Source organism: Heterodontus francisci, chromosome 11 (assembly GCF_036365525.1).
Source record: "Heterodontus francisci isolate sHetFra1 chromosome 11, sHetFra1.hap1, whole genome shotgun sequence".
Taxonomy (NCBI): Eukaryota; Metazoa; Chordata; class Chondrichthyes; order Heterodontiformes; family Heterodontidae; genus Heterodontus; species Heterodontus francisci.
Genome location: NC_090381.1, coordinates 22,265,293 through 22,285,814, shown reverse-complemented (window position 1 = coordinate 22,285,814; position 20,522 = coordinate 22,265,293). Strand labels below are relative to the sequence as shown.

Genomic DNA, 20,522 nt, shown 5'->3' with positions numbered 1-20,522 from the left:
ACAACGCTCCGCTCCGGTTGATCAACATGTACGCCCCGGTACAACGCAGCGAGCAGCTGACCGTCTTCCAGCAGCTCCCACTGCTGCTGGTGACGTCCAGGCTGGTCATCCTAGGCGGTGACTTCAACTGCATCATCGATGCGGCTGGACGATCCGGCAGAAACGACAGCAAACTGGACGCTATGTCCAGATTCCTAATAGAAACAGTTAAAGATGCCAAACTGCACGACGTCTTCAGCAAACCTGCAGACGGAGCGCAGCGCAGATACACATGGTCAAGATCGGACGGGTCTGCCCGTTCCAGGATTGACTTCCTGTTTGTGTCCCGTGCTGTCACGGTCAGATCCACCAACGTCAAGCCGGTGTTCTTCTCTGACCACTGCCTCTTACTGGCCGACTGTCACTTACAGGACGACCAACGGGTTGGCAGAGGGACGTGGAAGCTCAATGCGACACTGCTAACCCCAGAGAACGTTGAGGAACTCAAAATGGATTACAAAAGGTTGGAGGACTGTGAAAACCCTCTTTGAGTCTCCAGTTCACTGGTGGGAAGCGATCAAGGAGAACATCAAGAGGTTCTTCATCCACAAAGGTGTTCAGAGAGCAAGACAGAGACAGAGGGAAATGTCCCGACTCCAGAAAAGTATGCAAAATCTGCTCCGATTGCAGTCGATGGGGGTCGAGGTCAAGGAGGACCTCCAAGAGGTGAAGAGCCAGCAGACCTCGCTCTTTGCCACGGAGGCCTCCAAGATCATCTTCCAGTCCAGAGTCCGCTCCATCGAGCAGGATGAGACATGCTCGCGTTACTTCTTCCAAAAGGTACACAGAGAGAGCTCTGTTATCAGCAGCCTGAAGGAAGAGGGTGGCTCGGTAACATCTTTGCAGTCCGACATACTAAGGATCAGCAAATCCTTTTATGCTGGGCTGTATGACGCGAAGCCCACAGACAGCAGAGCCTCCCAGTCCTTCCTGTCATCTATCACAGATGTCTTAGATGACAGCAGGAGGGAGAGACTGGACAAGCCGCTACCTCTGGACAAGCTGACAAAGGCCGTTGCGTACTTCAAGACGAGTAAAACGCCCGGAAGCGACGGCTTACCGGTCGAGTTGCACTCGGCCCTGTGAGACTGGATCGGCCCGGACCTGCTGGAAGTATACGAGAGTATGCTCCTGGCCGGCAGCATGTCAGAATCCATGAGGAAAGGCATCATCACCCTCATTTACAAGCGGAAGGGGGAGAGGGCAGAAATCAGCGGCCCATCTCACTGCTTAATGTTGACTACAAGATTCTGTCCAAAGTCATAGCCAGTCGAGTCAAATCTGCTCTGGAGTTGGTGATCCACCCCGATCAGACCTGTACTGTACCTGGCAGGAAGATCTATGATAGTCTCGCGCTACTCAGGGATACGATCGCCTATGTGCGGGACAGGAGGGTGGACACCTGCCTCATCAGCCTGGACCAGGAGAAAGCCTTTGACAGGATATCACACACCTACATGATGGACGTGCTTTCCAAAATGGGGTTTGGGGAGGGAATCTGCAATTGGATCAAACTGCTCTACGCAAACATCAGTAGCGCAGTCTCAATCAATGGGCAGGAATCGGAAAGTTTCCCGATCCAATCTGCTGTCAGACAGGGCTGTCCTCTCTCCCCGGTCTTGTTTGTTTGCTGTATTGAACCCTTTGCTGAGTCTATTAGGAAGGATGTGAGCATAAGAGGGGTGACAATCCCAGGCAGTGGAGGCACTCAGGTTAAAACCTCCCTGTACATGGATGACGTCGCCGTCTTCTGCTCGGATCCGCTGTCCGTGAGCAGACTGATGAGCATCTGCGACCAGTTCGAACTGGCCTTGGGAGCCAAAGTTAACCACAGCAAGAGTGAGGCCATGTCCTTTGGGAACTGGGCTGACCGATCCTTTGTCCCCTTCACCGTCAGGTCAGACTACCTGAAGGTGCTGGGGATATGGTTCAGAAGGACCGGGGCGTGCACCAAAACCTGGGAGGAGCGAGTAGCCAAGGTACAACAAAAGTTGAGCATGTGGGGGAAGCGATCTCTCTCCATTGTGGGCAAGAACCTGGTCATCAGGTGTGAGGCGCTCACGTTGTTGCTGTACGTGGCGCAGGTCTGGCCCCTACCCCACTCCTGCGCTGTGGCGGTCACCCGAGCCATTTTCTGCTTCATCTGGAGATCCAAAATGGACCGGGTCCGGAGGGACACAATGTTCAAACCTCTGGATAAGGGCGGGAAAAACGTACCCAACGTGGCCCTCATCCTGATGACCACCTTCATGTGCGGCTGCATCAAGCTGTGTGTAGACCTCCAGTACGCAAATTCCAATTGTCACTACGTGCTGAGGTTCTATCTGTCCCCGGTGTTGCGAAGGGTGGGCCTGGTCACATTGCCGCGGAACGCTCTATGCAGTTGGACCGTGCCGTACCACCTATCCTTCGTGGAGCAGTTTCTGCGGGAAAACACCTTTGACCACCGATCCATCAGGCAGTGGTCTGCACGGAATGTCCTCAAGGCCCTACGGGAAAAGGAGACGGTGGATCCTGTCGGATGGTTCCCCGAGCAGACCGCCAGTCATTTGGCGGAATGCCTCATCACCAGAACTTTCCAACAAGCACCAAGATGTAGCTTGGCTGGTGGTGAGAAGGGCCCTCCCCGTCAGATCCTTCATGCTCGCCTGAAGTCTCGCCCCCTCCGCACAGCGCCCCCGCGGTGGCTGTGGTGGGGAAGAGACGGTTGCCCACCTCCTCCTGGAATGTGTCTTTGCAAAGCAGGTGTGGAAAGAGATGCAGTGGTTTTTGTCGAGGTTCATCCCAAGCAGCTCTGTAACACAGGAGTCTGTGTTCTACGGGCTGTTCCCAGGGACACACACCGAGACGAACATCAACTGCTGCTGGAGGACTATCAATTCAGTGAAAGACGACCTTTGGTCTGCCTGAAACTTGCTGGTCTTCCAGCGCAAAGAGTTGTCCACGACCGAATGTTGCAGACTGGCACATTCCAGGTCCAGGACGGCTCAATGGGGAAAGACCACAGTGTAAGGTCCCCCCACCAAGCTGAACTGAGGGGCTGGATCCATGGGAAACCCCTCGAAACTGTATCGGGAAGATTTTGTCTCGTGTAAAATGTAAAAATGTATCTGGCACGACAAATGTGAAATGGAAGGGTTGTGAGGCAACTGATGATTGTATTGAAGGAAACTGATCACCTTTGCACTGTTTGTATTTTTTGACTTGGTGCTGTTTGAAACTGGTAATGTAATTTTTACAGATTTTTATGAATAAAGTATATTTTGGAAATAAAAAAAAAACATTGCTGATTTGCTGGCCCTGTGATTGGCCAGCAGCTCTTGGAAGCGGGATCCCCATCTTTAAAGGGATAGAGAGCCGAACGCTGGAAAAATCGCCGAAGGAATAAAAGATGATCCCACCAATAGGCGAGGGGGGGAGGGTCCATGAAAAGGCCGAGGCAGTGTTCTCCCCGCATTTTTGGCCCGGCACCGGAAGCCCTACCTCCTCCACAAAATCCAGCCCATGTGTGGTGCATTAGTGATAGTTCCTCACTATGTCTTCCTAGTGTCTTTACAACCACCTGTGAGTTCTCTACTTCTGCAACGTGAGGGGAATGGTAGCTCTGATGTCCCTGGGGGTAGCTCTGATGTCCCTGGGGGTAGCTCTGATGTCTCTGGGGGTGGCTCTGATGTCCCTGGGGGTGGCTCTGATGTCCGAGGGTAGCGCTGATGTCTCTGGGGGTGGCGCTGATGTCCGTGGGGGTGGCGCTGATGTCCCTGGGGGTGGCGCTGATGTCCGTGGGGGTGGCGCTGATGTCTCTGGGGGTGGCGCTGATGTCCGTGGGGGTGGCGCTGATGTCCGTGGGGGTGGCTCTGATGTCTCTGGGGGTGGCTCTGATGTCGCTAGGGTTGGCTCTGATTTCCCTGGGGCTGGCTCTGATTTCCCTGGGGCTGGCTTTGATGTCCCTGGTGGTAGCTTTGATGTCCCTAGGGGTAGCTTTGATGTCCCTAGGGGTGGTTCTGATGTCCCTAGGGGTAGCTCTGACGTGTGCGGGGTAGCTCTGACGTCCGAGGGGTGGTTCTGATGTCCCTTAGGGTAGCTCTGATGTTCCTAGGGGTGGTTCTGATGTCGCTAGGGCTGGTTCTGATGTCCCTGGGGGTAGCTCTGACGTGTGCGGGGTAGCTCTGACGGGAGCGGGGTAGCTCTGATGTCTCTGGGGGTAGCTCTGATGTCCCTAGGGCTGGTTCTGATGTCGCTAGGGCTGGTTCTGATGTCGCTAGGGCTGGTTCTGATGTCGCTAGGGGTAGCTCTAATGTCCGCAGGGTGTGGTCCCAGCAGTTACACAGGGATCATGCCTGTTGTACAGCTGTGCCACTAATCCCACTGACAGGCATAGGATCAGATGGAAGGGAGGAGCAGAAGTGAATCTTTGCCAGTGTAGAGTATATCGGCAGCACTTCCACTGTAGACCAGCAGCTTCTTAACTGGTTGATTCGGTGTTCGGTCTACGGAAGGTTTGTGTCAGCTTAAATTACAAGTTCCTCGAATCGTAAAATGATATAGCAGACAAGGAGGCCATTCGGCCCATCATGCCTGTGCCGGCTCTTTGAAAGAGCTCGACCCACTCCTCAGTCCTTTCCTCATAGCTCTGGAATTGATTCCCTTTCAAACATTTAAATCATGATGCTTGGGTTAGATTGAAGGACACAAGGTACTTTGATGGATAGGAACTTATCATAACCAGGCATGGGTTAACTCGAACACTTCATGTTAAACAAGGGAAAAAAGGCCGACTGTCTCACTCTATCAAAGAGGAACTTCATGAGATGGACATGTCATAAGTCACGGGGAATAGGCAGACTGTGGCTCAGGGATAGTGCAGATGTGGCCATTGGCTCTGCTGTATGCTCACGCTCAGTGTTAAGCTACTCTGCAGCCAACATGAAAAAGGAACTACCCGCCTTATTAGAGCACAGGAAGCTCACCTGTCGACAGACTCGGGACTTCTCCAGTAAATACTGCTCGATCTTTGCTCCCTCTATGATCCCGTCTGCACTGAAGTAGATTTCTATGTATTTCCCAAAGCGACTGGAATTGTCATTTTTTATAGTTTTTGCATTTCCAAAAGCTGTAAAAGAGAATAGTATGAAGGTGGCTTGGAACAAATATTGACATCAAATCAGTATCTGATCGCCACACCTAGAGACAATGAGGATCCGTCAGTACCTGATCACCATACCCACAGTACAGTGAGAATTAGTAAGTATCAACACATCACACTTAGAAATGGAACTATGACTCTCCTTGGAACTGTACTTCCTCTGGAACTTTACCTGCCCTGGAACTGTACCGACCTGGAACTGTACCACCCGGGGAACTGTACCACCCGGGGAACTGTGCCGGAACAGTACCACCCGGGGAACTGTGCCGGAACAGTACCACCCGGGGAACTGTACCACCCGGGGAACTGTGCCGGAACAGTACCACCCGGGGAACTGTGCCGGAACAGTACCACCCGGGGAACTGTACCTCCCGGGGAACTGTGCCGGAACTGTACCTCCCGGGGAACTGCACTGGAACAGCACCTCCCGGGGAACTGCACCGCCCGGGGAACTGCACCTCCCGGGGAACTGCACCTATTGTGGAATTGATTTACCTGTTGAACTGCACCACGTATGGTCCTGTACCTCCCGTGAAAATCTTCTTCCCATGGAACTGTATCTCCAGTGGAACGGTACGTCTTGTGGAACTGTACCCCCCATGGAACTGTTTTTCCTGTAGAACTGTACTTTCTGTGGAATGGTGCCTCCCACAGAACTGTTTTCTCTGTGGAACTGTACCTTCTGTAGAACTAACCTCCCCTGGATCTGTACCTCTCGTGGAACTATACCACCAGTAGAACAGTACCTCCCATAGAAATGTACCTCCAGTGGAACTGTCATTTCTGTAGAACTGTACATCCCATGGAACAGTACCTCCTGCAGAACTGTACTTGTCATGGAACTGTACCTCCCCTGGCAAAGCACCACACGTAGGACTGTACCCTAGCAACAGTCAATGTCTCTTTATGGGGGGAGGGTAGGAAATTGTATGGAAGAAAGTATGAAGCATAGATGTGATGCTCATAAATCAATTACAAACAGTATGAAGCTCAGTCAATGCCCTCACACAACTAAGATATAGTCAGGGAATTGGCCAGAACACTATTTCCTTCCAACTATGAATCTAGCCTGTAGAGAGAGGATGGAAATTTGCTCCTTCTACTGCGATAAGCATCCTTGGGCAGACTCAACCCAGTTGTTAATGGGCCTAAGTCACAAATTGCCACCATAAATCAGCAATCTCAGTCAGAGACAGCAGCGACATAGCTGGGCTGGGAATTGGAAAACTTCCTACCAATGCAGTAAGGGGGGTGGTTGAGGAACCCTGGTCCTCGATTTCCTCAGGGGTAATCAGTATCTGCTAAGCTGTTTGAGTATTGGAACACCGGTGAGACTAGCTGAAGTTGCTCCTTTTCACTCTCACATTGCTTACCACACACAGGCACATGTTTTTTTAATTGGTCACGGGATGTGGGCATCACTGGCTAGGCCAGCATTTATTGTCCACCCCTAATTGCCCTTGAGAAGGTGGTGGTGAGCTGCCTTCTTGAACCATTGCAATCCATGTGGGGTAGGTATACCCACAGTGCTGTTAGGATGGGAGTTCCAGGATTTTGACCCAGCCACAATGAAGGAACGGCGATATAGTTCCAAGTCAGGATGGTGTGTGACTTGGAGGGGAACTTGCAGGTGGTGGTGTTCCCATGCATCTGCTGCCCTTGTCCTTCTAGTTAGTAGAGGTCGCGGGTTTGGAAGGTGCTGTCGAAGGAGCCTTGGTGAGTTGCTGCAGTGCATCTTGTAGATGGTACACACTGCTGCCACTGTGCGTCGGTGGTGGAGGGATGTGGATGGGGTGCCAGTCAAGCAGGCTGCTTTGTCCTGGATGGTGTCGAGCTTCGAGTGTTGTTGGAGCTGCACCCATCCAGGCAAATGGAGAGTATTCCATCACACTCCTGACTTGTGCTTTGTAGATGGGGGACAGGCATTAGGAGACAAGAGGTGAGTTACTTGCTGTCCGTACACACCCGAGGACCCAATCACAATGCAACAGTAATTAGCAATTTGATTACTCAACAAACCTTAATCAAAGTACTTAAATATAACTCGCAGTGTGTTCGTGAAAAAACAGTGGAATGTTCAGCTTCCAGGGAAAATGGACCAAAGAGATCTTGGAGGACCAGGAGTTGACAGAGCAATGTTCAGTAAGATTGTCACTCGGATGTATACCAGAGTTGGCAAGATCTGGCAGCCAAAATAAAACAACCTCAAGCATGTGCCGCACCCAGGACAAAGTGCTCTAGGAGCCAAAGTAAGGGCCATCCTCACATTGCATATCAAACTAATCCCACTGCTCCGCCCTCTCCCCATAGCCTTGTAATAATCCCAAACTAATCCCACTGCCCCACTCTCTCCACATAGCCCTGTAACAATCCCTAACTACTCCCACAGCCCCGGTCTCTCCAAACATTCCTGTATCAATCCCAAACTAATCCCACTGCCCCACTCTCCACATAATCCTGTAACAATCCCAAACTAATCCCACTGCTCCGCTCTGTCCCCATAGCCCTGTAACAATCCCAAACTAATCCCACTGCCCCACTCTCTCCACATAGCCCTGTAACAATCCCAAACTAACCCCACTGCCCCACTCTCTCCACATAGCCCTGTAACAATCCCAAACTAATCCAACTGCCCCACTCTCTCCACATAGCCCTGTATCAATCCCAAACTAATCCCACTGCCCCACTCTGTCCCCATAGCCCTGTAACAATCCCAAACTAATCCCACTGCCCCACTCTCTCCACATAACCCTGTAACAATCCCAAACTAATCCCACTGCTCTGCTCTCTCCCCATAGCCCTGTAACAATCCCAAACTAATCCCACTGCTCCGCTCTGTCCCCATAGCCCTGTAACAATCCCAAACTAATCCCATTGCCCTGCTCTCTCCCCATAGCCCTGTAACAATCCCAAACTAATCCCACTGCCCTGCTCTCTCCCCATAGCCCTGTAACAATTCCAAACTAATCCCACTGCCCCACTCTCTCCACATAGCCCTGTAACAATCCTAAACTAATCCCACTGCTCCGCTCTCTCCACATAGCCCTGTATCAATCCCAAACTAATCCCATTGCCCCACTCTCTCCCCATAGCCCTGTAACAATCCCAAATTAATCCCACAGCCCCACTCTCTTCTCAAAGCCCTGTATCAATCCCAAACTAATCCCACTGCCCCGCTCTCTCCACACAGCCCTGTATCGATCCCAAATTAATCCCACTGCCCCGCTCTCTCCCCATAGCCCCTCAAACCCAAGATAATCCCATTGCCCCACTCTCTCCCTATAACCCTGTATCTTCTTCTACTTTAGACATTTATCCAATATCCCTTAATGGATGGAATGGTCTTTGCCTCAACCACTTCCTGCAGTGAAGCAGTTCAGATGCTAACAACTCTCGAAAACCTCTTACCCCACTCTCAGTGACAATTTTAAATTGATGAACTCTCATCACTGGCTCTCCATTCACCTTATTAAAAATCATTTTAATATTAAACACCTCTACCAAAGTTCCACTCAGCTGAGAAACAGCGACCATGTGCTCAGCAAGTGGAAAACCCAGAAGTGTAGTAAATGAAGCAGGGAAGTTTATCTAACCAACAATATACCAGTAGATTAAAGGCAAAATACTGCAGATGCTGGAAATCTGAAATAAAAACAAGAATTGCTGGAAATACTCAGCAGGTCTGGAAGCATCTGTGGAGGTACTAGTAGATCTTGTGCAAGAACTCAGCCAAGTCTGGCCACCATTCTAATGCCAACTGTTATTGAGGGACAGTCTCATACAAGCAAACTGTTAAACTGTGGGAATCTGCATGGAATTAACAACCAGTTAACAAATTAGATACTCCGCCAAGGTGCATCATAGCCATACTCACTGCACCCTTTAGCCAATACGAGAAATTCAGTCTCCTATAGAATGACTGAAGTGCCTTAGCAGGAATATTGAATTTAAGCATGTGGTTCATTGGAGGACTCTACCTAATAATCCAGGTTGAGACTGACACGCCTTTCATCATTTGGGTCCTGGTGTTAGTTTGGATTGAGATTGCACAGTGTCTCTATTTTAGTAGTGAACCAAACTACAATTAAAGGATAAAAATTCTGGGCAGTGTGGCACTACAATTAAACTCTGGTCCAATGTGTTAATTGTATATTAGTTCAGTAGTTAATTTTATTTAGGTGGTGGACATTAACTGACGATTCACTCGTGCTCCTATATATAAGAACAGACTGAAACGTTGGGTTTTAGGTTAGGAGGTGCATGTTTGTAATGTGTAACTCTGTAAATAAAAGTTTGTAAGTGTGCAAAGATTAGGCTCCAGTTCTATCCTTCATCCCTTGGCTATCTGGAGTAGAACATGATGAGCAATATTGTGGAATTATAAACTATGGCCTTCAGCACCCCAGTTTTTCCCCTTTCATGTTATTCCCTCATAACATCACTCGATCTGAATCAGAATGGTTCCACAGTTGCTGGCAGCCCACAATTCGCTGTTTAGACATAACACAGTCTACAAGTTCTTGCTCTATGTGCATTAAGTCTAGACAGCAAGTTTTGGCAGCCTGTTTAACAATAGCAGCTGTAGGGATCACAGATAAATCTGATGCAGTCCTCACTTGACATCTACACAGGAACCAGGAGCTCAAGAACTTCCTGCTATGACAGTGACATCATAGCATCTCTTCCACTCCTGCCCTCTCAGTTTGACCATAGCTTTCCAGTCTAAGTTTTACCTTCCAGAATTGGGTTTGCCTCCAGGATCTGCTGTTCAATCCATAAGTGCTGTCCACTGATTGCAGCCAGAAACTGCAGGATCAGTTTTGTGCTCTCCGTCTTCCCTGCTCCCGACTCGCCACTGAAATTAAAAACACTTGCTTTCATTGCCCTGCTTTTTTCCCTGCCATCTACATCATGTTGCTGCCCATCCAACACAAGGCGATCTCCATCTACCAAGTGTGTTTTGGGCCATGGACCATTCCAGGCAGCTTCTCTCTAACCACATCATTGAGGCCAAGTTTTCCCCTTCATGCAGTCCTCCTCAGGTTGCTAAGTGAGATCCATCCCCCCTTAATGCCCACTTCCTGTAGCCATCACCAGACTGCTGAATGGGAGTGTGGGCCCTCTCCCCATGTAGGCTCATTCAGCAAACAATACTGAAATGCTTTCTGTCCTTCAGAAACACCCCCTCAATGCAGAAGAATGGGGAATAGCCAATTTTCCACAGAGCGAACATAATTTTATTAAGTCCTATGGTAGAGAAATTACATAGAATCTACAGCACAGCCATTCTGCCCAATGAGCCTAAATAATATAACATTGGCCAGGGCAGTGAGAAGAACTCCCCTGCTTTTTGAAGAGTGATTTTTTTTTAATGTCCAATAATTTTAACTGAGTTAATGCCATAAGTGCAATAATACTGTTTGGAAAATCTAGGCTAATAATCTTGGAAAGGAAAGTGGCACAAGTGGTCAGAATCACAAGTACAGAGGTTTCAGGCTTTGGGGTGTGTGACCGAAGGAGGTTGCAGTGAGAGGAAAGGGCGTGGCTAATGAGGGGTTTGTACACAAGGTCAAGAATTGTAAATGTGAGGCATTGAGAGACTAGGAGCCAATGTAATTGAGTGAGGAGCGGGAGAGGAGATGATAGATAAGCATGAGTTGATGTAGGATATAATAAAAGGCTTGGGACTGAGATTAAACTGTGCAGGTACTTTCCAGTCATAAGGAACAAGAGTAGGCCATTCAGCCCCTCAAGCCTGTACCACCATTTAATTGGATCATGGCTGATCTGTATCAATCTGATGTGATTGCTGCTTTCTCAACATGCTAAGGATACCTAGTGGTTAGTCACACACAGAGTTGAAGGTCCTCACTCTGGTACATAATGGATGAAAACCTGAACGAGAAGAATGAAGAATGAACTTGCATTTATAGAGTGTTTAAATGGCAAACACAAAGAAACTGTTAAGCAGTTAAATATGTTAAGCAAAGTGCAGATAAAAAAATGTCAACACCATAGTGTGTCAGTATATGGTTCTGCAGAAGAATATGAAGTTAGCATGAAAAATGGTATCAGAAATTGCACACAGTCTGGTCTGTAACATAAGGCAAAGACTGTTAGAATTTATTTCCTGCAGCACTCAAGCTTCTTTCTAATTTGTTTTTCCTTCTCTAATGATGGATCAAAAATGTCATAAGAGTTTTGCTTTTCGTTACACAACAGGACGTGCAATCTGTTTGTTCCAAAGCTGCTGCTCAGTCAATCTACCTGTCGATATCTGGAGTCTTGAATTTCCCATCTCCAGCATGGAACTCCACCAACTCAAGCTCAGGTTTTGCAGCTAACCTCAGTTCCCAGTAGGCTGGGCCCTGCCCCTCTCGCCCCCCCCCGCCCCCCCCCCACCTAGAGTGGTGGGTTATGAGGATAAATAAAGCCAGCTCCTACCCCACTCACCTGATGATGCAACACTGATCCATCTTATTCTTCCTCAGGTTGAAGTAGCAGTTATCTGCAATGGCAAAGATGTGAGGGGGCAGCTCTCCAATATGCCTGTTGGTGTAGAGTTTGATCTGCTCAATGGTGTAGACCGGAAGCAGCTGGTAGGGGTTCAGTGCCACCAGGATAGAGCCAGTGTAGGTCTGATAGAGGGAGAAAAGCACAAATCTTGACATGGATCACTCTTCCAGTGATGCAGGCTGGATCTCATCAGTTGCAGTATGGCTCCCAGCAATGACTCTGACACTGTGATGCCGACGTGGCAACAGAGGACTGGATTTATAACTGGGCACATTGGCATAAAACTGGCAATGTGGATCGGCCGCCCGTGACACGGACTCGGCTGTGACAGGACTTCCCCGTGACAGGATCCGCCTGTGACAGGGGAGATGGTGGTGTAGTGGTAATGTCGCTGGACTAGTAAACCAGAGGCCCAGGCTAATGCGCTGGGGACATGGGTTCAAATCCCACATAGCAGCTGGTGGAATTTAAATTCAATTAATTAATAAAACATCTGCAATTGAAAGCTAGTCTCAGTAATGGTGCCACGAAATTATCATCAATTGTTGTTAAACCCTATCTTGTTCACTAATGTCCTTTAGGGAAGGAAATCTGCCGTCCTTACCTGGTCTGGCCTACATGTGACTCCAGACCCACAGCAATGTGGTTGACGGTTAATCGTCCTCTGAAATGACACGGCAAGCTACTCAGTTGTCAAGGGCAATTAAAGACGAGCAACAAATGCTGGCCTTGCCAGTGACGGCCACACCCCATGAAAGAATAAGAAAAAGGATCTGCACGTGATAGCATCTGCCTGTGACAGGATCTGCCTGTTATAGAACTCACCCATTATAGAAGCTGCTGGATTCTCATTTTCTTTAAACTCAGTGGAAATTAACATTGGGCAGTTGCTTTAACGAGCAGCCAATCCACATCACCATTGTGCGCCAAATTGAAAAGCTATCCCAGAATCTTCAGGCAATCTGCTGCCCATGTATGAGCCTCAGCAACATGACTCACTACTGTCCCCAGCTCGGTTCATCCACCACTGAAACCCTCATCCCTCATCCATCCAGGCTCGATTACCCTAATAGTTTCCTGACTGACCTCCCACCCTCCAGAAACATTAGCTCATTGAAAACTCTGCTGCCCAGATCCTATCCCATACCACATCCCACTTACCCATCTCCCCCACCATGCTCCCTGACCTATTGGTACCTCAACATTTAAAAATTTAAGATGGTCAAACTTATGTTCAAATTCCTTCATGGCCTCACTCTTCCTGCCTCTGTTACATTCTGCAGCCCTACAAACCCCCTTGCTTTGAACTCTCTGCATGATCCCCTCCTTTCACACCACCACTTGTGGCCGTGCTTTCAGCTGCCTTGACCACACGCTTTGGAATTCCCTCCCTAAACTCTCTCCGCCTCCTCTGCCCCTCTGTGAAACTTAGCACTTTGACAAGACTTCTAATTTCTCCATTTTGTCTCAGCGCCAATTTTCCTGATGGTTTCTTGAAGCACCTTGGGACAATGTTCTACGTTAAGGGCACTGAACATTTACATGTTGTCACAGCTGATTTGCTGGTGAATCGATGTCTGTGGCTGAGTCCCCAGCAGTGTGTAGTGAGAGTCACAGTGCAATAAAGTAAAGCCTGAATGTGCTGCTCAGGTCCCTGATGATATGGGGCCACTGCCTTCACCCCCGAGGGTCGCAGTGTGACAGAGTGATGGTGCATTATAATATGCAGCATTACATTCGAAGCATCATTTCTCCTGTGGGTGGACTTACGTAAATGATGTTCTCCCGATATCGGATGAGGAGATTGTGCAATATTCCTGCTTCGTTCAGGTCCCCAATTCGGATCATGTCATCCACTCCTTTCACTGAGGTAGGGTGCATGGGGCGCACAGTGTTTATATTCGATGCACTAATCCACTGTTCCTAAAAGCAAAACAGGTGCTGTCATCAATCCAGGTATTCAGCAATGCACGTAAAGTACTGCTCTTGTGTATAATACTGTTTATATACTGCAGCACTGTATACTCTGCATGCATTGTAAAGTGGGGATTTTAATCCCCACCCAATGTGAATGGGGGTGGTACCAGCTTCCCCAGGGAAAGCGAGCAGATGGAGGAGGCCCAGGACAGGGCCAAGGACGGAAGGTTTATTTAAATTTTTACGATTTGCTGCCATTCAATTTTAAACCAACGTTGACTCCAGGAATGGCTCAAAATTTGGAAGACTCCTTCCCCAAACAACAGGGAGCCGGGACAAAGTAATTTAAACAAAAAGGAGCATCATCCTCAGCAAGAACAGAATAGACAATAGGTTGGGCACTGACCTTCCCTTCATCATCCAACAGCAGAACCTTTCCAGAATCCGACAGCTTGACCACTGCTCCAATAGGCACGCTGAATTCTCCACCTGTGTTGGTCTCAAGCCACACATGATCACCCTGCGACCAGAAGCCAGTAATACTCAGTCAGACTCAGGCAAATGTAATATCAATGCTGACTAGTGACATACACATTACACAACTACCCTAAATGCATAATCAACATGAGCCTGCAAATGACTAGCGATGATGGCAAGGAAACAGTTAACCTGTGTGTCTGACATTCCCCTCGCCTCTATTCTAACACAGGTGTTAACTCATTGAGTTCAAATAGGTTACCACATCTGCTAATGCAGTCACAGAGGAATGTCTTATAAAGATAATCAGGGTAATCATTTACATTAACAGTAATTTCTGCACTACTGTTTTATCAAAGAGAGGATGGGCAGCATTTGTAAACTGGGAGTTATTCCAAGGCAACTGCAGCCTGGGTTCTGGTAATCAGTCCAGCACAGTACATGCCCCTTATTCCATGGTCTCCTGGTATGTGATGATTTTGCGACAAGTGGGAAATAGGAATGTTTCTCATTTCTTCTGTAATCACAGATATTTCACATTATAGAAAAGCACCTGTCCCCCACCTGACCTATCAGATCTTACATTACAGGAAGCAACTGTCCCTACATGTCCTATCAGATCTCACATTATAGGAAGCACCTGTCCCCACATGTCCTATCAGATCTCACATTATAGGAAGCACCTGTCCCCACCTGTCCTATCAGATCTCACATTACAGGAAGCACCTGTCCCCCACCTGTCCTATCAGATCTTACATTACAGGAAGCACCTGTCCCTACATGTCCTATCAGATCTCACATTATAGGAAGTACCTGTCCCCACCTGTCCTATCAGATTTCACATTACAGGAAGCACCTGTCCCCACTTGTCCTATCAGATCTCACATTATAGGGAAGCACCTGTCCTATCAGACCACACAGTGTGAGGAGCACTTTTCCCATGCTCTGCTCTGCCACTACAGAGGAATGACTCTCATCAGTTGTTATGGACCCTGCTTCTGAGACAAACTTCAACCCCCACTGCCTCTCTCAGGACAGACATGTGGCAGTATGTTTATACCCTATTCCTCACCTCCATTGGCCTCCATGTTACAGATTTGAGCTCTCATGATTTGTGATGGATCTCAAAGAACAAAGAACAGTACAGCACAGGAACAGGCCATTTGGCCCTCCAAGCCTGCGCTGATCTTGATGCCTGTCTAAACTAAAACCTTCTGTACTTCCGGGGTCCATATCCCTCTATTCCCTTCCTATTCATGTATTTGTCAAGATGCCTCTTAAACTTCTCTATGGTACCTGCTTCCACCACCTCCCCCGGCAACAAGTTCCAGGCACTCACCACCCTCTGTGTAAAGAACTTGCCTCGCACATCCCCTCTAAACTTTTCCCCTCGCACCTTAAACCTATGTCCCCTCTTCCACCCTGGGAAAAAGCTTCTGACTATCCACTCTGTCCATGTCGCTTATAACTTTGTAAACCTCTATCATGTTGCCCCTCCACCTCCGTCGTTCCAGTGAAAACAATCCGAGTCTATCCAACCTCTCCTCATAGCTAATGCCCTCCAGACCAGGCAACATCCTGGTAAACCTCTTCTGTACCCTCTCCAAAGCCTCCACGTCCTTCTGGTAGTGTGGCGACCAGAATTGCACGCAATATTCTAAGTGTGGCCTAACTAAAGTTCTGTACAGCTGCAGCATGACTTGCCAATTTTTATACTCTGTGCCCCGACCGATGAAGGCAAGCATGCCGTATGCCTTCTTGACTACCTTATCCACCTGCGTTGCCACTTTCAGTGACCTGTGGACCTGTACGCCCAGATCTCTCTGCCTGTCAATACTCCTAAGGGTTCTGCCATTTACTGTATACTTCCCACCTGCATTAGACCTTCCAAAATGCATTACCTCACATTTGTCTGGATTAAGCACCATCTGCCATTTCTCCGCCCAAGTCTCCAACCGATCTATATCCTGCTGTATCCTCTGACAATCCTCATCACTGTCCGCAACTCCACCAACCTTTGTGTCGTCCGCAAACTTACTAATCAGACCAGCTACATTTTCCTCCAAATCATTTATATATAATACAAACAGCAAAGATACCAGCACTGATCCCTTTGGAACACCACTAGTCACATCCCTCCATTCAGAAAAGCACCCTTCCACTGCTACCCTCTGTCTTCTATGACAGAACCAGTTCTGTATCCATCTTGCCAGCTCCCCTCTGATCCCATGTGACTTCACCTTTTGTACCAGTCTGCCATGCGGGACCTTGTCAAAAGCTTTACTGAAGTCCCTATAGATAACATCCACTGCCCTTCCTTCAACAATCATCTTCGTCACTTCCTCAAAAAACTCAATCAAATTGGTGAGACACGACCTCCCCTTCACAAAACCATGCTGCCTCTTGCTAATAAGTCCATTTGTTTCCAAATGGGAGTAAATCCTGTCCCGAAGAATCCTCTCTAATACTTTCCCTACCACTGACGTAAGGCTCACCAGCCTATAATTTCCTGGATTATCCTTGCTACCCTTAAACAAAGGAACAACATTGGCTATTCTCAAGTCCTCTGGGACCTCACCTGTAGCCAATGAGGATGCAAAGATTTCTGTCAAGTCCCCTGCAATTTCTTCCCTTGCCTCCGTCAGTATTCTGGGGTAGATCCCATCAGACCCTGGGGACTTATCTACCTTAATGCTTTGCAAGACACCCAACACCTCCTCCTTTTTGATAATGAGATGACTGAGACTATCTACACTCCGTTCCCTAGGCTCATCATCCACCAAGTCCTTCTCCTTGGTGAATACTGATGCAAAGTACTCATTTAGTACCTCGCCCGTTTCCTCTGGCTCCACACATAGATTCCCTTCTCTGTCCTTGAGTGGGCCAACCCTTTCCCTGGTTACCCTCTTGCTCTTTATATACGTATAAAAAGCCTTGGGATTTTCCTTAATCCTGTTTGCCAATGACTTCTCATAACCCCTTTTAGCTCTCCTGACTCCTTGCTTAAGTTCCTTCCTACCGTCTTTATATTCCTCGAGGGATTCGTCTGTTCCTAGCCTTCCAGCCCTTGCGAATGCTTCCTTTTTCTTTTTGACGAGGCTCACAATATCCCGCGTTATCCTAGGTTCCCGAAACTTGCCAAATTTATCCTTCTTCCTCACAGGAACATGCTGGTCCTGGATTCTAATCAACTGACATTTGAAAGACTCCCATATGTCAGATGTTGATCATTGGAAAAGGAGCTCCCCCACTATTGTGTTATTGTTATTATGGTTCCCCGCTTAGTCACAGTTTGGGCCAATGGATTAATTTTAACTCCTTCGTCACTACACGATCTACAAACCAAAAACACGGAGCCAGCAGGACCCATTTGGCCCAGGAAGCCCGTTCTCTCCACATTGTTATTTAACCTACTCTCCCCCTACCCTGACGACCACTCCCAACTCAGAGCTACTGCTCCCGAATAGTGACAACATCAGTTAGGAGTTCAGGCTCGACAGTGAGAGGCACGAAGGGAGATGGGGGTCAGCCTGAGTTAAGACCGAAGGTGCAGGTGAGTGCCAACATGGTGGGATTTGGGCATCGCTGGCAAGACCAGCATTTATTACCCATCCTTAATCGCCTTTGAGAAGGTGGTGGCGAGCCATCTTCTTGAACTCCCGCAGGTTCGTGTGACACTTCAGTTAGGGAGGGAGCTACAGGATTTTGGCCCAGTGACAGTGAAGGAAGTCAGGATGGTGTGTGACTTAGAGAGGAAGCTTCAGGTGGTTGTGTTCCCATGTATCTGTTGCCCTTGTCCTTCTGAGTGGTAGAGGCTGCGGGTTTGGAAGGTGCTGTCGAGGGGGAGGAGGCGGTTGTGCAGGAAAGTTCCGGTTTTAATTTGTCAGCGGAGACAGGATGAGGCCTTTAATTGTCATTAATTGCCCACTTAAGGGCCTCAATTGGTGGTGGGGCTGAATGGCCATCCACAGGCCTTCCCACCATGGACTTAATTGGGGTGGAGGCAGAAAGGTAGCGGAGTCCCCACCCAGCACCATCCCAGCCAATTAAATGATCTCTTCGACTCTAAACTCAACGTGGGAGGAGATCATAAAACCTGCAAGCCTCCTCCCCCCACAATAAGTGGAGTTTCCACAGAAGTTACATGACAGAATGGGAGAAGCCACGAGGGATTTCCCAGTCAGGGTCTTGGTACATTAGGAACTTAAGTCACAGCAAGCCCATGCCCCACTGCAGTTTCAGTGTAACTACATGGGATCAGCCCATATTAGGGCTGTTTTTGAGCTGTCAGCTTTTGCTAGGTTTCTAGGTTGGCACATTTGGAAAGATCTTGTCAAAAAGAGAACCTGCGAGTATCTAACTGACTTGTCGCTCATTATGTTTGAACATGTACGTAGCAATAAACAAAGCAAATGGGGATGTTTGGCTATATTGCGCTGGCAGGCCCACAGTTGTAATTGTATCGTTCTGGTTACCTACAGGCAGTGCAAAGAGTAACCAGGAGGCCGATCACAACTGAAGGAGGATAAGATTTGAGGAACAACTTGATGAGCAAGGTCTCTTCAGCATCAAAATCAGGCATCTCAGAGAGGGGCTTAATAAAGGATTATCAGACACATAATAGAATAAATAAAGTAAACCCCCAAAATAGTGTTTAGACAAAACAGGGCAGTGGGACAATGGCACAGGGGTTTGAACAAATGAAAAGTATTACTTTATACAGACAGTGTTATACCAACCCATTCAGCAGCTATCATATTATCACTTACCGAAAATGACCCTCCCACTTCTCTGCCTCATTTGCATAATAATCTTTCCCTCTTCATTCTATTTCTTGCCCATTGCCTGCTCAAAGCCACAGTTCTGATTTTTTTTTTGCAAGCCACACATCTTCAGTTCCAACATTTTGTTCCAAATGCTCTCTATGTTTGTATAAAAATATTTGCTGCTGATCTTTCATTGTCTCCTTATGCTGTTTTTAACCTATCACTGTATGTGTATTTAAATAAAGGCAAAATACTGCGGATGCTGCAAATCTGTAATAAAAACAGAAAGTGCTGGAAATACTCAGCGGGTCAGACAGCATCTGTGGAGAGAGAAATAGTGTTAACGTTTCAGGTCAGTGACCTTACATCAGAACTTCTGTGAAAGGTCAGACCTGAAACGTTAACTCTGTTTCTCTCTCCCCAGATGCTGCCAGACATACTGTATGTCCTTGTCTTTTTCACTGAGCAACCCACCTGCTCCTCCATTTGTACCAATACACCAGTTCCCTGCCCAAATCAGGAGTTTGATTAATTTTGATGTGAGGAGGATAGTAACAGACTTCAGGAGGACATAGACAGACTGGTGAAATGGGCAGGCACATGAAATATAATGGAGAAGTGTGAAATGATGCATTTTGGTAGGAAGAATGAGGAGAGGCAACGTGGACTAAATAGTACAATGTTAAAGAGTGTGTAAGAACAGAGAGACCTGGGGTGGGGGGGTAGGGGATGGTGGTGGTGGTGAGGGCTGGAAGTATGTACACAAATCTTTGAAGGTGGCAGGACAATGAGGAATAGATGGCCCTAATTTAGTGAGGAATAACTACCCCTAATTTATAATGAGGAAGAAATAACCTTAATTTAGAGTGAGGAATAGATGGCCCTAACTTACATGGGAGGAAGAAAAGGCTTTAATTTACAGTGAGGAATAAAGGCCTCTAATTTACAGTGAGGCAGAAATACTACTGATTAACTACACGGAAATAGCGATCTCTTTTCCTTGTACTACTTAAGTGCAGTGGTGAGGTTTGAGTAATGAAAGGAAGATACAGTTTCTTACCTCTCTCAGAACGACCATGATGAATGATGGCAGTTCCTTCTCTCAGCTTAGTCACAGGAGAAAAGAGGAAATAAAAATGTATGAACGTGCTGAACAGAGTGATGCTCTCCACCTTTGTCTACTCCATAACTGAGGGTAACGCCCATATCACAGAAACACTTCAACGTACATTCTACCCTCATCAAAAGCACAAAAATAAGTACGCAATGAATGGAATTTGCCTTCAATAAATCCTAATATATCTGTGTGTTATTTTCTTTTAAAGGACTTTAACTATAACTTATAGTCTATGAGTCAGACCATGTGATGAATTCTGTGATCTGTTCCCAGTGCCACATGCTAACAGACTTTGACCTTTTAATGAGCAGCCAAACCCACACTCATAAGAATAATACACACACTTACCGAACCAGAGAGAGAGAGAGAGAGAGAAAGAGAGGTCATTTCCTCGGATATCATTGAAACAAAGACCAATTTTTTTGTCCCGTTATATGGGAATGGAGCAATTTTGAATTTGTGCTCAGGATGTGGGCCTCACTGGCAAGGCTGTGTTTGTTGCTCATCCCTACTTGCCCTGAGAAGGTGGTGGTGATCCCTCTCTTTG

At 47.7% G+C, this 20,522-nt stretch overlaps 1 protein-coding gene across 2 annotated transcripts in view; it reads right to left on the bottom strand.

Annotated features, from left to right (window-relative positions):
* Window positions 1-20,217, bottom strand: part of LOC137375134 (unconventional myosin-VIIa-like) — a 348,920-nt gene extending 328,703 nt beyond the window's left edge. For both annotated transcript variants that reach the window (XM_068041805.1, XM_068041806.1), the window contains exons 1-6: window positions 19,919-20,217; window positions 14,022-14,135; window positions 13,469-13,621; window positions 11,636-11,820; window positions 9,916-10,037; window positions 5,007-5,149 (exon numbers count right to left, since the gene is read on the bottom strand). In XM_068041805.1, coding sequence (XP_067897906.1) covers window positions 5,007-5,149; window positions 9,916-10,037; window positions 11,636-11,820; window positions 13,469-13,621; window positions 14,022-14,135; window positions 19,919-19,936 — 735 coding nt within the window. In that variant the 5' untranslated portion in view covers window positions 19,937-20,217. The remainder of the gene's footprint in view (window positions 1-5,006; window positions 5,150-9,915; window positions 10,038-11,635; window positions 11,821-13,468; window positions 13,622-14,021; window positions 14,136-19,918) is intronic.
* Between the last annotated feature and the right edge of the window lie 305 nt (window positions 20,218-20,522).